This window comes from Canis lupus, chromosome 12, assembly GCF_003254725.2.
Source record: "Canis lupus dingo isolate Sandy chromosome 12, ASM325472v2, whole genome shotgun sequence".
In the NCBI taxonomy this organism is placed as follows: Eukaryota; Metazoa; Chordata; class Mammalia; order Carnivora; family Canidae; genus Canis; species Canis lupus.
The window spans coordinates 24511563-24527163 of record NC_064254.1 but is presented as its reverse complement, the minus strand read 5'-3'; the positions used below and the strand labels follow the sequence as shown (position 1 = coordinate 24527163).

The 15601-nt window shown below is 34.4% G+C and overlaps 1 protein-coding gene across 5 annotated transcripts in view; it reads right to left on the bottom strand.

Annotated features, from left to right (window-relative positions):
• Window positions 1–15601, bottom strand: part of ZNF451 (zinc finger protein 451) — a 90925-nt gene that overhangs the window by 18287 nt on the left and 57037 nt on the right. For 4 of the 5 annotated variants that reach the window (XM_025419122.3, XM_049092210.1, XM_025419123.3 and 1 more), the window contains 6 exons: window positions 15090–15243; window positions 14469–14616; window positions 10121–11727; window positions 6785–6928; window positions 5191–5321; window positions 3446–3632 (listed from right to left, as the gene is read on the bottom strand). In XM_025419122.3, coding sequence (XP_025274907.3) covers window positions 3446–3632; window positions 5191–5321; window positions 6785–6928; window positions 10121–11727; window positions 14469–14616; window positions 15090–15243 — 2371 coding nt within the window. The remainder of the gene's footprint in view (window positions 1–3445; window positions 3633–5190; window positions 5322–6784; window positions 6929–10120; window positions 11728–14468; window positions 14617–15089; window positions 15244–15601) is intronic. The other variant, XM_035698081.2, reaches the window with a different exon arrangement.

Below are 15601 nucleotides of genomic sequence, written 5' to 3'. Positions count from 1 at the left end.
AAAACTGCTATCATTCATCTGTGCTATGGTAGATTTTTAAAAAACTGAAAACTCAGCAGACTGTCTCTAAATCAATGATTAATATGAGAGAAGTATTCACTCTATTTTATTTACAGTATGAATTTTTGTCATTAGGATCCTAAAGAGAGTTTTGTGAGTTGGTTGGTAACTAGGAGCCTTGAGACCACAGATCCCCTGAAATTGTATGTGATATTGTATATAAATGTTCATTTTTGAGGAAAGAAACATAGAAAGCTCTTTGTCAGATTCTTGAAAAGGTCTACTAATTTCCACCCTAAACCACACTGCCTTAAGAAACTGGTTGTCAAATCTGAAGAAAGGAACACTGTGCTAACAGGCTAGAAGAAAGGAGTTATCCTGGCATTCTTGCAGTAACCAAAAGTGCCTAATGGTCCAAGAAGAATTAGAGTATTTGTAGACATTGGGAAAAATTTGTAAGTCCCAATATATGTCAAATATCATTTTTAAACAAATATTATTCTAGTATTTACAAAGCCATTTGTTAGGAAAGATGATGGAATAGTTATCCAAGGACTGTTCTTTGATTTTCTCATTATAAGGTTCATTACTAAGCAATTTGATATCTTTAAGTCTCCCATAAAGAAAAAAATATGTCTTAAACGGAATCTGAACATACTGTGATTCAGTATAACTTACATTTTTGAATTTTAGAGTTAGTTACAAAAGCATCTTCAAATCTAGGTCTAAATGAAACATGATTTAAGGACTATATACATCATTGGCCACTTAGTAATTTTCATTACTTTTAAAATGTAGTGGCTATAGCACATGAAAAGACGCTCAACATCACTAATCATTAGGGAAATGGGAACCAAAACCACAATGAGATACCACTTCACACCCATTAGGATGGCTATCATCAAAACCAAACAAAACCTAGAAAATAACAAGTGTTAGCAAAGATGTAGAAAAACTGGAACTTTTGTACACTCTTGGTAGGGAAGTAAAATAATATAGTCATTATGGAAAACAGTATGGTAATTTCTCAAAAAATTAAAAATAGAACTAGCATATGATCCAGCTATTCCACTTCTGGGTATATACTCAAAAGAAATAAAGGCAGGGTCTTCAAGAGATTATTTGTATACCTATGTTGACAGCAGCATTATTTACAATAGCTAAAAACATGGGTACAATGCAAGTATCCATTGATGGATAAGTGGAAAAGCAAAATAAAGTCTATACATAAAACAGTATTATTCAGCCTTAAAAAGGAAGGAAATTCTGACATTTGCTGTAACACAGATGAAACCTGAGAACTTTATGCTAAGTGAAATAGGCTACCCATGAAAAGACAAATGCTGTATGATCTCACTCATATGAACTACTTAGTCAAAATACTATAGAATGGTGTTTGCTGGGGGTTGCTGTAGAGTGGGGTTTGCTGGGGAGTTACTGTTTAATGGGTATAAAGTTTCAGTTTTGCAAGATGAAAAGAGCTCTGAAAATGGTGATGGCTGCACAAACTGTAAAAGCAGGTAACACCACTGAAGTAACTCTTCAGAATGGTTAAGATGGTAAGTCTTATGTTCTGTATATTTTACCACAGTAAGAACTACTGGAAATAAAAATAGTGGCTAGGAATCATACTTTCTTCCTATGACAGTAATAATAAAAATAGCTATTTATTGAGCACCTATAATACTTTATATGCTGTGCTAGACACTTTATACATATCACTAATTCTTATGATTTTTTGGATATAAAAAGTGAGGGTCAGAAGAAGTTGAGTAACTTGCCTGAAATCACACAGCAAGGAAGCAGCAAAGTTAGCATTCAAACCAAAACAAAGCCCATGCCCTTCTTTATGCACTGTACAATATCTGTATTTCACAAAAATTCAGAATAAAATACACAGGTGCCCCCCAAACAGCACTAAATTTAAAAGAGCACTGAATATGAATGAACGATTAAAAAAAATAGCACATAAGGGGTACTCATAGGGAAACAATCAGCTTGTAACAATAACCTATACCTTACCTCTAACCCTAAAATACCCATGCAGACCTACTTATATGCAGCTCTCATTCCAAATAAAGTTGGTAAGAAAAGCAAATCCTAGCAGGTTTCACAGTGACAATTACAAAAGAAATGCTCCCCAAAGCAGTAGCATAGAAGGAAAAAAGGGTTGGCCTTGGGTGGCAAATATTAAAATTTAAGGATTTTACAGGATATTAAGTAGATGTTAGGGACTAGGGAACGGATGGTAAGAGTAAAAGAAAAAGATAAAAAAAAAAAAAAAAGGCGGGGGGGGCACTTGATGGGATGAGCACTGGGTGCTATGTTATGTTGGCAAATTGAACTCCAATAAAAAGAAAATAAAAAACAAAAAGAAAGAAAAGAATAAGCATAAAAGTAACCAGTACATCATTAAAAAAAAAAAAGGCATCAACCAAAGATAAGCAAAGAGATGAAAACAAAAATTACAGAATAGGAAGATAAAAAATTCAGTACTAAGCTGTGACACAAATATGCAAAACAGAGTTGATTTTCCTTTAAAGAAGAGTTGGGCTAGTAGACTAATGATTCCTAACTGTGCAGAAGTAAATTGATCCACTGTAATTCAGTGATGAGAGTAAAATTCTTCAGGGCGGGTTTTTCAATTGAAATGTGGCTCCAAAAATGCTGAAAGAAAAAAATAGCTAGGAGGAGAGTTGGAAAACTTAGAGCATAGAGTAAAAATGCCAAAAATAGTTTTTCATTGAGGTAATTCATCAAAATCTTCAAATCTTATTCATGGCTGCAAACCATTAGTATATTTAAAAATTTATTCTTCTATCCACATTTATTTCAGAACTTATGAAAAAACTCATCTGAATTCTTAGAATTGCAACTTTTCTTAAATACGTGTTAGTGAAACTGACCATCAGCACGTATTTTCACTCAACAATAGCAAAAAGTTAGAGAAGAGTGTGTAAATCCTGGGAATAGGATAGGAGGTCTACCCCTTTTAAGGAATTAAAGATCTTCTCAGGACTTCATTTTTGTTCCTGCCAATCTCTTAAAATTGTTTCTATTTTTGGCATATTATTATTTATTGCTTTCTTGTTTATCCTATAAGCAATTAGTTTTCTGAAAAAGTGAAGTTAAATTTGCATCTTAAAAACTGAAAATTTGGATTGAGCTTTGCAAAACTCTACTGACATATTTCAAATCACAAATATGTATTTTATATACATGAATACAGATTTTATCTATTAGATCAGAAAAGGCTCCAGAAAATTATGAAATCATCCTTCTTCTAAAACACTAAAGAATGAGAGAAAAGGAAAAAATAGATATGAGAGCATGATGCTTTAGAAAGCAGCCAGTAGTTCCACTAGTGGACAGCAGTTTATTGGTTTCTCTCAGCAGTGAAGTCTCCTCCTCTTGGGTGGTTTGCACTGTGACTGCAGCTGCGTACCTTTGGTGGTATCAGATATGCTATTTAACAAGGCACACATCATATCTCCCTCTAAATGGTGAGGGTTTAGTATATGTGCTGGCCTCTGAGTCTTCTTAAATTGATTCTCTAGCTCCAGAAAACCTTGATCTCCTGAGAGGATGGTGAAAGGAATTTGCTTGGGTAGTTGTTCATCTAGACGGCCAGCCTAAGTTGGAACAAAATGCATATGTTGATAAAAATCAGCACTTGAGGTTTAAATTAAGTTACATCTATTTCAGAATGAACACATGCCTAGAAAGATACACTCATTTATTTAAGATTTTATTATTTTTAAAATTAATCTCTACACCCAATATGGGGTTCAAAATCAATCCTGAGATCAAGAGTCACATACTCCCCTGAATGAGCCAGCCAAGCACACCTAGAAAGCTATATTTAGCTGGTTTTTTAGCTCCTACAAAGTATGATATAAAGCTCTCCTTCATAAATAAAATATGCCACATTTAATCAAACGTAAAATGCTATCAATTATCAAATCTTTTATGTGCCACTCAAAAAAGAAAAACAAGTAAGTTAAAAGAAGTTAAACAGGATGTCCTCACATAAAGCTGGAATGTTATAAGGGCTACACACTTAATTTAAAGGGTAAATAAGAAATAAATCTGCCATAGAGAGAAAAAAGCAAAGTAATTTGCATAATTTAATCTTGGTACACTGAATAAATGGAAAAGAAAAGGTCTTGTGGTTTTTTTTTTTTTTTAAGATTTTATTTATTTTTTCATGAGAGACATAGAGAGGCAGAGACACAGGCAGAATGAGAAGCAGGCTCCCCACAGGGAGCCTGATGCAGAACTTGATCCAGGGACCCCGGGATCACAACCTGAACCAAAGGCAGATGCTCAACTGCTGAGCCACCCAGGTGCCCCATCTTGTGGTTTAAACTGTAAGCAGCAGCCAACAAGTTTGCAGACAGGGTGCCTGGCTGGCTTAGACCGCAGATCATGAGACTCTTGGTCTTGGAGTCATGAGTTCAAGCCCCATGTTGGGTGAAGAGATTACTTAAATAAATAAAAAGACTCAAGGGGTCCCAAAGTGGTTCATTTGGTTCAGAGTCTGACTCTTGATTTCGGCTCAGGTCATGACATCATGGTTGTGAGACGGAGCCCTTTGTGGAGCTTAAGATTCTCTCTCTCTCTCTCTCTCCCTGTCCCTCTTCACTCTCAAAATACATACATACATACATATATAAAAAGCTTTAAAACAGACACACACACAAAAACCCAAAAAACAAACTTGCAGAGTAAATTCATGTTATTAGTGTGACATGTAAATCCTTAAGCAGAGAACTGAATTTAAAATGGGTCTCAGGTTGGTAGTTTCTCTAGGTGACTGGCAGACACAAAAGCAAATGAAAATCCCATCTAGGTCAACGGTGATTGTTAAGGTGCCTTCCAATTTCAGAGATGTCAAATTGTGAAAGTATCTTAGCATACCTCAAGTACAATGTCATCTCTTGATCATTATTCTATAAATAATTAAGGTTCTACAATGAGTAGGTGACAGTCTGCTAGGAATTGAAGAAAAGCAGTAAATATGATATGGGCCCTCGCCCTCATTAGTCATAAGTAGAACCTGATACAGAAAGTATTATACAAAAATACAGAATTGAAGAATGTTCTGTGGTGTCATTATGATCCAAGTGGAAAAGAAATTCTAAGTAGGTCCTAGACTGACGTTAGATTTTGAATAAAACAATCACTCACGTGCATACAGATAGCAAAATCAGCAGCATCTTTTCTTTTACTACAACGAGGATGAAGGAAGAAGCACCCAATCCTATTCAGGTAATTGTAGATCTTACAGTTGAGGGGAGGCTTCCAATTGGTGTTTCCTCCTATGATTTTTAGAAAAGGCATATATGATTGTCAAACAGAAAATAAGAACAGAACACTAGATACAACTGAAAGCTTAATCAAAAAAAAAAAAAAACACAAGAGAAAAGTTTTTCTAGAGGGTATGCACTAGATTAGAATGCAGAACTCAGTTCTAGTACTGGTATCACAATTTTGTTGCTTTACAATCTTGGCAAAAGAGGTCGACTTGCTGAATCTGCCTATTCATCTGGAAACATATAGGTATGTTAGTAAGAAACAAAAGTAGTATGTGTGGAAAGTCTATGAATGGTATAATTCTATAAAACCGTATTAGTGATTTTTTCACAAATACTTCAAGGCTGGGACACCTGGGTGGCTCAGCGGCTGAGCGTCTGCCTTCAGCTAGGAGTGTGATCCTGGAGTCCTACATTGGGATCCCTGCACGGAGCCTGATTCTCCCTCTGCCTATGTCTCTGCCTCTCTCTGTGTGTCTCTTATGAATAAATAAATGAAATCTTAAAAAAAAGTACATCAAGGCTACTCAGTGGATAGAAATTATGGGCAATCAGCAAAGCTAAATTTACTAAAAGACTATACTGGATAACTTAACCAGGTCAGTATATTTGTATCTTAAATCCAATCCTTCTCTTTATATGTTGTTTCCTATCAAACATGAAATTTTCTGGATGTTCACTATAGTAAACTTCTATAAACCAAAGAAGTCTCTCTCCATTTGGTCAGTGGTTTGTAGAGAGATACTTAAATGAAGCTGCACATTTATGAACAATAAGGATGAACTGTAGGGGCAGTTATGGAATGCTGAAAATCATACTAGTTCTGTAGCCATGAGGCCCAACTAACGGAGTTCAAAAGAACAGTACTATTTATTAGTTTTATACTCTGAAAAAAATAAACTTCTCACAATACTTCCTTATATTTGAAAAAAAAGAGATCGGGACACCTGAGTGGCTCAGTGGTTGAGCGTTTCCCTTTGTCTCAAGGTGTGATCTCGGGATCCGGGATCGAGTCCCACATCGGGCTCCTTGCAGGGAGCCTGCTTCTCCCTCTGCCTAGGTCTCTGCCTCTCTCTCTCTCTCTTTCTGTGTCTCTCATGAATAAAAATAAATAAATAAAATCTTAAAAAAATAAAAAAATTAAAAAGGAGATAAACATAATAATCAGTAAGCACAGGTTAATGCCAAGCACAGTACCTAGCATATTGTAGATACTGAATAAAAGCTTTTGAAATATGTATCTAGTGATCCACAAACTTTAGGTTACCAAATAGAGTTAATATTTATTACAGAGAAATGTAAAGAGAAACATATTCTAGCAGAGTAGCTATAATGCAAAATGACCATATTCTAATTAAGTTTGTATGTTCTAATCAGGAAGGTTCAAGAGCAGTCCTTTTAACATGAAACATATTCTAATGGAAAAAAGAAGAGGGTATCATCTCAAATGTTTTCCTTATCAACCATACCTTGAAAACCCCAAATAAATGTTCCTTGGTTAAGATGTCCTGGTAGATGACCAAAAAAGTTTGACCAGTTATCAAAGTCTACAAAGACTATATGAGTCATGGTTCGCAGATAATCCAAATCTGGAAGTTCAACAACTTCTTCATCTGAGAAGAGAGAAATATTAACCTGAATTTGGTAAGAATTAGCTAAAAACATTTTAATTGGTCAAGTTTAAAAGATACTAGAGAATATACAAAATATTAATTTCTAAACCTTTTCATGAAGCCCAAACTTGTACAATACAGTATAGGTACACCAGATAAAAAATATTCTGAACATTTTTCAAAAAATTTTATTCTATATATAAATGCTATTGACCCTAAGCCTGCCTTTCTTTTTCTGATTTTTAAAAAAAAATACATATTTATTCAGTGTCATGGTTACATTTAGCAATCAACAGCATGGGTGTTAAAAAAAAAAAAATTTACACTAAAATCCTTTGTTGGAATGCTTTACACTTTCCATAGAGCAGAAACTAAAATAACCTGTTATATAATTAGTCACAAATACAGTCCTCAAGTTTTGTGCCCATACACATGAGTATTGTCTAGAACATGTCTCTTCATAGCAGCAAGGCCCTGCCATCACTGTGCTTGGCTGAGTTCACAAATCTGTTGTAACCTGTAGCTTCCCTGTCACTTCTCTGGCTCTTCTCCTGCTAATAAGCTTTATTTCATGGCAGTAAGTAAACCTTCTGCCACTGTCATAGCTACTGCTGCTGTGGAACTGCCATAGCCACCTTAGTTTTGTGGTTTGGCATAATATTGGCCTCCACCACCACAGAGGCCAGCCAGAGCTTCTGCCTCCAAAATTTTCGTCTTTCATGGGTCCAAAATTTCAAGACTGATTGTTGTAATTGCCAAAATCATGATAGCTGCTACTACCTCCAAAACTGCTCCCACCACTACCAAATCCTTATAGCTAAGACTTTCTTTAAAAATAATTTATATAAGCAATTTTTAAAATAATAATATACTGGAAGAACTAGAAGGCCAAGTTTTGAGGCAAATAACCAAAACCTTGCACTGTCCATCAAAATAAAATTTCAAGGTTGCCTGTTAAGAACTTCTCCTTCTACCAGTTTTGTCCTTTTCCCAATCTAGACTTATTAGTAACCTGCTAGCTATGTGATTAAAAATCCTAGAGGAGAAATGAAATAACCTACAACCCTGCTACCATAAAGTGGTGCATAAGAGGTAATGGTAGCACACCAGCACCTCCCACCATAAACATATCTTTCTTGGTTCTCTTAGGTTCTTTCCTCTTCCACCATTCTCCAACTCTTGTTTTTTACCCCTTTCAATTCTTTCATACTTTTCTATCTTGATAAGGCCTTGAAGTTTCTAGTGGTAGCAATACAAACCTTAATATCTTAAATTATTTCCAAAATGACTAGGTTTTACTCTACTCTAGGTGACAGTTGGTTAAGTGTCTGATTCTTGGTTTCAGCTTAGGTTGTGATCTCAGGGTCGTGAGATCAAGCCCTGAGCTGGGCTCTGTGCTCAGCACTGAATCTGCTTGAGATTGTCTTTCTCCCTCTCCCTCTGCCCCTCCCACTCATGTGCACGCACATTCTCTATCTCAAATAAATAAATCTTTAAAAATAATTCTATTCAAAATTTTCATATATCCTCATTGTCCTCACTATACATTGTATAATTTATCAAGAGCTGATAGATATTTAAAAGAATTTACACTTAAAATTATACTTCTAAATAAAATAAAAACACTGCACTCTTCCACACTTAATCTTATCCCATGGTGCAAGAAAGAAGTCTAGAATAAGTACAAAGAGATCTATCTATACCTCAATTTTCTCCTTGGTTTCTTGCTACCACTTGTAACTCTAATTCTAATTGCTATTTTAACTTTAAGTAAAAGTTTTGCTTCCAAGAAAATCATAACAAAAATATATGAATTCTGATCTTTAAGATTTCTCATACTTATAGAATAAGACCAAAATATGAGGATGTGGGGAAAAAAAGAACCCTTGTACACTGTTGGTGGGAATGCAAAACTGGTACAGCCACTGTGGAAAACAATATAGAGGAGGTTCCTTGAAATCAAAAATACAATTGCCATATAACCTAGTAATTCTATTAGGGATTAGTTACCCAAAGAATACAAAAATATTAATTTAAGAAGATATATGCACCCCTTTGTTAATTGCAGCATTATTTACAATAGCCAAGTGTCCACTGATAGATGAATGGATAAAGAAGATGTGGTGTATGTGTATAATCTATAAACTGAATATTAGCCATAAAAAAGGAATGAAATCTTGCCATTTTCAACAACATGGATGGATCTAGAAAGTATAATGCTAGAAAAACAAATACCATAGGACTTCATTCATGTGGAATTTAAGAAACAAAACAAAGAAAAAAGACAAACAAAAAAAACATTATTTTTTGGGGGTGGGGGGGAACAGATTCTTAAATACAGAGACTGATGATTATCAGAGGAGGGGAGAATGGATGAAACAGGTTAAAGGGCTTAAGAGTACATTTGATCAAAAAAAAAAAAAAGTACATTTGATCATAATGAGCACGGAGTACTATATACAATTGTTGAATCACTATATTGTACACCTGAAACTACTATGTTAGTTACAGTGGAATAAAAAAATATTTTTAATAAAAAAATAATTAGCCAACAACAGGAAGAGAAAAGTCAAAATAGCAACAAAGAATTCACTTGGCTAATTTTTTTAATGCACCTAAATCTGAATGGTAAGAATCTGAATGTTCAGGATAACTTTCATACATGACTTTCAGGGGATCCCTGGGTGGCTCAGCGGTTTGGCGCCTGCCTTTGGCCCAGGGCGCGGTCCTGGGGTCCCAGGATCGAGTCCCGCGTTGGGCTCCCAGCATGGAGCCTGCTTCTCCTTCCTACTGTGTCTCTGCCTCTCTCTCTCTCTATGTCTGTCATAAATGAATAAATAAATCTTTAAAAAAAAAAAAAACAAATCTGACTTTCAGAAAGACTATCAATTTCCATCATCTCTCAAAATCCCCATGCTTTCTGTAAAAGAAAATGTTACCTTAAACATATTGTTTAAAGCTAATATATATGTTCTTTGTTCCCTAAAGTTTAGAATAGTTGAATATTTAGATATTAATATTTATTAGTGTTTAGGAATATACATCCCTAAAAAGTTACACTACAGTAATTAATCATCCGTTTCTTCAAAATCAAATCATTATTAGCTTTCTCAAATCTGATGGCTACAATAGGTGTATATTTCTCTATTAGCATGTGAAATTTGCACAGACATTAGAGTTGTAAAGCCGTACCTATATTCTGACAGCTTAGGTCATTCTCAGCTCCTTTCTCCACGTCCAAATTTTTTGGATGGCTTACTGTCTGTTTCGGTTTTCTCTCTGTACGTGAGGCACTGGCAGCAAATTTGTACAGGCTTGTTTTCTCAGATCCAAAATGAGCCACACTGGGTTTCTGTAAAAAGCAATGTTTCCTATGGAAGTGCTGCTGAGCACTCTCAGGATCATGAAATGCTTTAGTACAGGTGCCACACTTGATTACATACTGCTGCTCCTCTTCCTCCTCACTGATTTCTTCTCTGTGCACTTGATGGATATGAGTATTGATGTCACTCATGCTCTGTGCTGTTGCTGAACACAAGGTGCATCGAAACCACAGTTTACCTTTATCCAGCATGATTTGGAGACATCTACTATAATCTTCCTTTCTGTTGACTTTACAGATGTAACTCTCACGGCAACCACAGGTTAACAGGTTACTGGTCTCTATCACCGGAAAATCATTTTCAGTTTTAATTGAAGTTTCAGTTTTTTCAGACACAAACACATAATCTATGCTGTGGTGATCCTTATAATGACTTAAAAATGCTTCTTCCACATTAAAGATAAGATCACAAAGCCCACAGAAGTACTTAATCTTTATTTCATTGTTATGCTCATCTTGGCAATGGCGGTATAGTGTTTCTACCTTGTGAAAAGTCTTTTTGCAGTGGGCACAGCTATATCTATGAAATTGATGACTTGCTAAAGACATGCAATGCTGTTTTACACATTCTTGGGAATCAAACATATCTTCACAAATTCGGCATTGCCATTTACCCCTGGGAGGACTGTTTGCTGGAGAATGATCAATAATAGTAATAGTTGAAGAAGGATTCTTAGCAGTCACATTATTCACCAATGTTGTAGAAGAGGATGGCATAGTTTCACCTTCTACCTCATTCATCTCATAAAAATATCTGTGTCCATTATGAAATTCAGTCACATGTGCCATGATAGTCTCTTTTCTTGTCAACTCCTTTTTGCATGTCCGACACCAGAAAAGAAAGTTATTTAAATGTGCCCCTCCATGAATCCGGCTCATATGTAAACGGATAACTCCTGAATCTTCACTCACCTTTCCACAGACCACACACTTATAACACATTGTGTTTGCTAAGAATACATGCTTTTCTACTGCATCTTCACTTGGGAATCGTTGATGGCATTCACAAAACCAAGTTTTTACAAGTGACTTTTCTTTCTGAATACAAACCATACTTTCATGGCTTCTACCTTCTAAGTTCATCTTTTTTGGAACAGTGGTACAATCTGGTGAGCTCGATTCTTGAACAGACAGAGTTCTCTTAAGTGATGAAAATTTTGACTGATCTAGCAATAGATGCAAGTCAGAAGAAGGTTTGTTATCTTCACTGATGTGGCAATAAAGTAAGACTGATTCTTCCATTGAGGTAATGACTCGGATTTTGTGCCCTGAATTCTGCTTGTGATTTCGGGTACTGTTTTCATCCATAAAGATTTGGTTGCAATTTGGACAATATCCTCTTACTATGAATTTTTCTGCAACTTGGGCAATGCTCTTCTCAGCTACAGCTACAGGACCAGCATTTCGACAACGAACTCTAAATTGGATAAAAAAATAAACTCTTTCGTAAGTACTTTCTAAATACAGTACCTCTGCTTTTTAACAGGAATTATAAACAATGCATACAGAAAGCACTAAAAGATATTTTTCAATAAAAATGCAGATAACAGAATAATTTCAACTCACAATACCTGAGTATTACCTATATTGTCTGTTTCTACTCCATATATTAGAATAGTAAAACTAGAATCAAAAGATTAAAAAATTCATATAAATATTTGGAAAATGAATCCTTAACTCTTTAGAAGTTAAACAAAAAATTTTCAATAAATCTAAGGGTCACAGAAAAAAGGGGAAAAGGTAATATTTTTAAATGGGGACACCTGGGTGGCTCAGTGGTTAAGGGTCTGCCTTCGGCTCAAGGCATGATCCTGGGGTCCCAGAATGGAGTCTTACATTGGGCTCCCTGCATGGAGCCTGCTTATCCCTCTGCCTACATCTCTGCCTCTCTGTCTCTCATGAATAAATAAAATCTTAAAAAATATATTTTTAAATGAATGAAAATGAAAACAGCTTATCAAAATCAGAGGGTAAAGCAATGCTTAGAAGAAAATTTATAACTTTAAATGTTTATATAGAAAAAGGTCTAAAGTCAATATAAGCTGCTACCTTAAGAACCTAGAAATGGATAAGCAAATGAAGCCCAAAGTTTAAAGAGAGCAGAAATGAACAAAGTAAAAAAAAAATGGACAAACAACAGAGAATCATCAGTAAAAAATTCTGGTTGTTTTAAAGATCAGCAAATATTTGTTTGTGATAGATTACAGAAATAAATATAAAAGCTAAAAAAAAAGCTAAAAAAAACTGAATTTCATAAAAAATGAAGTAAACAAAATATATTCCTGAAGCAAGAATAAGCAAAGGATTCTCAGGATAGAGAAAATAACAATAAAAAGAAAACCACTAAGTTATACTTGAGATTAAAAGCTTCTGCTCATGAAAAGACATAAACACATGAAAAAGTACCCAACATCATTGTTCATCAGGGAAATGCAGATTAAAACCACAAAGAGACACTCAAAAGAACAGCTATAATGAAGAAGACAATACGAAACCTTGGCAAGGATGCAGAGTAACTAGAACTCTCATACCTTGTTGGTACAAACACTTTGGGAAAATATTTAGTAGTTCCTTATCAAATTAAATATACATCTACTCTTTGATTGCAGCAAGTCCACTCCTAGATATTTAATCCAAGATGAATGAAAACATATGTCCGTAAGAAGACTTGTATAAAATATATACAGCTTTATTCATAATAGCTAAAAATCCTAAATAATCCAAATGTCCATCAACATGAGAATGAATAAACAAATTGTGCTAAGTTCATATAATAAAATTCTACTTACCAATAAAAAGGAACAATGTACTGAAAATACCACAATGTACAGGAAAATACCACAATGGAGACTGCAGGGGTGAGAAGGTGGGAAATGACTGGGAAGGGACACATGGAACTTTCCGCAGAAGGGTGATAAATTATGATAAAAGTATAGGTTAACAGATGTACCCATTATGGCAAAATCATAAAAGTTACGATGTATACACTGTAATGAATTTAATTTGTATCTCAAAAACAGAACTTTTAAAAATAAGGGGAATAAGGAGTATATAAGCAGCATTGATTATTATTAAAGCTGGGGTAATGGGTAAAATGGAAGTTCATTATACTATTCTGTTGACTTCATACAGTTGAAATTTTACATAATAAAAAATTAAGAATAAAAATAGCAGGCAGAACCAGGATTTCAACTCATGAAATACAAGTTAGAATATAAGTTAGAACCAGGACTATTAAACTTAGTAGTTACACTGAGTATATACAAAGTAATTATATTCTACTGCCTCAAGTTTATTGAGAACCTATTTTTCTTGAAGGTTTGTGAAAATAATTGCAATTGTCATTTAGTAGATACAAACTTTTAATACATTTTAATAGTATAACAGGAAAACAGACTGAAAAGACACAGTAGTAAGGAGAAAATATGTACAGACTTTGTTTGGATCATGATTCCAACATCCCAAATGTGTAATAAAAAATTTCTTCAGATAATCGGGGAAATTTGATAACTAAGTAGTCGATGCTATTAAATTGATTAGTATCAATTTCTAAGGTGTGGTAATAGTATTATAGGATTAAAAAAAAGAAGAGTCTTTACTATTTATTTATAGTTACATATTGAAGTATTGAAGTATTTACAGATAGGATGACATGATTTAACTCTGAAATAACAACTTGCAAGGGGTGACAATATAAATGAAACACGATAGTCATGTTTTGCTAATTACTGAAGTTGGGTGAAAGGTACACTGTGGGTTGTACATTGCTTGATAACTTCCATTATAAAGCCATGATTATTTAATAAATTTGGCCTTTCACTGCAATTTAATCTTTCATATGATATGATACTTTCCATTCTGGCTGATGTAAAGCCAATGTTCTATTTTAACCTGCTTCTCTCCTATATACACACTACTCACATAACACACAGAGAAAAAAACACATAGAACTGTTAGTTCATTTTACATTCACAGCAATATCAAATCTACTTTTTTCATATCTTTAACTTCTCTCATTATGCTAAATTTGATTAATTTCCAGATTAATGTACATTCTCATTCTAAAAGCAGAGAAACATGGAATAGAAAAGTATTTGTTTAATCTTTCCTCTGGTAAAGAGCAGGATTCCTTTACAGCCCGACTAAACTTGTACAAACCTGAAATGGGCAGTGAGCTCCATGTGGGAACGTAGTGTCTGGTGGCAGGCCACACACTTAACTTGAAATGGGACATCTTTGCACAGAGAAATCAGAAGTTTCTTTGCAAAAGATGGAAATGATATTGGATGTGCTATTCCCTGGTCATCTGAAAAACAAAATAAACTTAATTTGCAAAGATTGGAGGAGAAAGCAACCCAACCTTCCTCCCCTTCATTTTCTCAACATTGGGTAGAATAAGTAAAAGATTGATATATATGTGATAAAAATCTAGGGAAGTCATTTTCTAGCCTTAAGTACAAAAGATGCAGAACTCATGCTCAAAATTTGAGTCTTAAATGCAGAGTTCATTTCTTCCCAACTTCCCAGATATTATGTATACATAAAAACATCATCCTAAATAAATGTTTTCTTTCCAAGTTTCTCTTCATTCCTCAAAGTAAACCTTACTGTTAAGTGCGGAGCTCTACTGAGAATCTTTTTTGAAAAATAAAGACAATCTTTTCACTTTCATGTTTTCAATCTAATATCAGGATAAGTTATGTCAAGAATTATATAAGAAATATGGTAAAGAGATTAAAGTAGTTCAATAAGCTTTAACAGAAAAGAGTATTAACATACCACCCAGTTTAAAATTCTGATGGAAATGATTCTTTCCAGACATATGTTTCAAACACTCATCCTTGCTGCTAAAAAGAAGGAAGCAATTTGGACATGCAAAACACTGAATAATCTGAGGAAGAAGGTTGTTTTTATGTCCATCACCTGCAGCTTCCTAAAATACAAAGCAAAGTTGTATCATACACAACTAAAATCAATAATCAGTTTTTTTATTTTTTATTTTTTTTTATTTTTTTTTATTGGTGTTCAATTTACTAACATACAGAATAACACCCAGTGCCCGTCACCCATTCACTCCCACCCCCCGCCCTCCTCCCCTTCTACCACCCCTAGTTCGTTTCCCAGAGTTAGCAGTCTTTACGTTCTGTCTCCCTTTCTGATATTTCCCACACAATAATCAGTTTTTTTAAAATCAACTTTCAAAATTTCTTAATCATTTGGAATATTCTATATCAGTTTTTAATATGAAAACTTTTCTTCCCTAAGTGTGAACCACAGAATTTTAATCATAA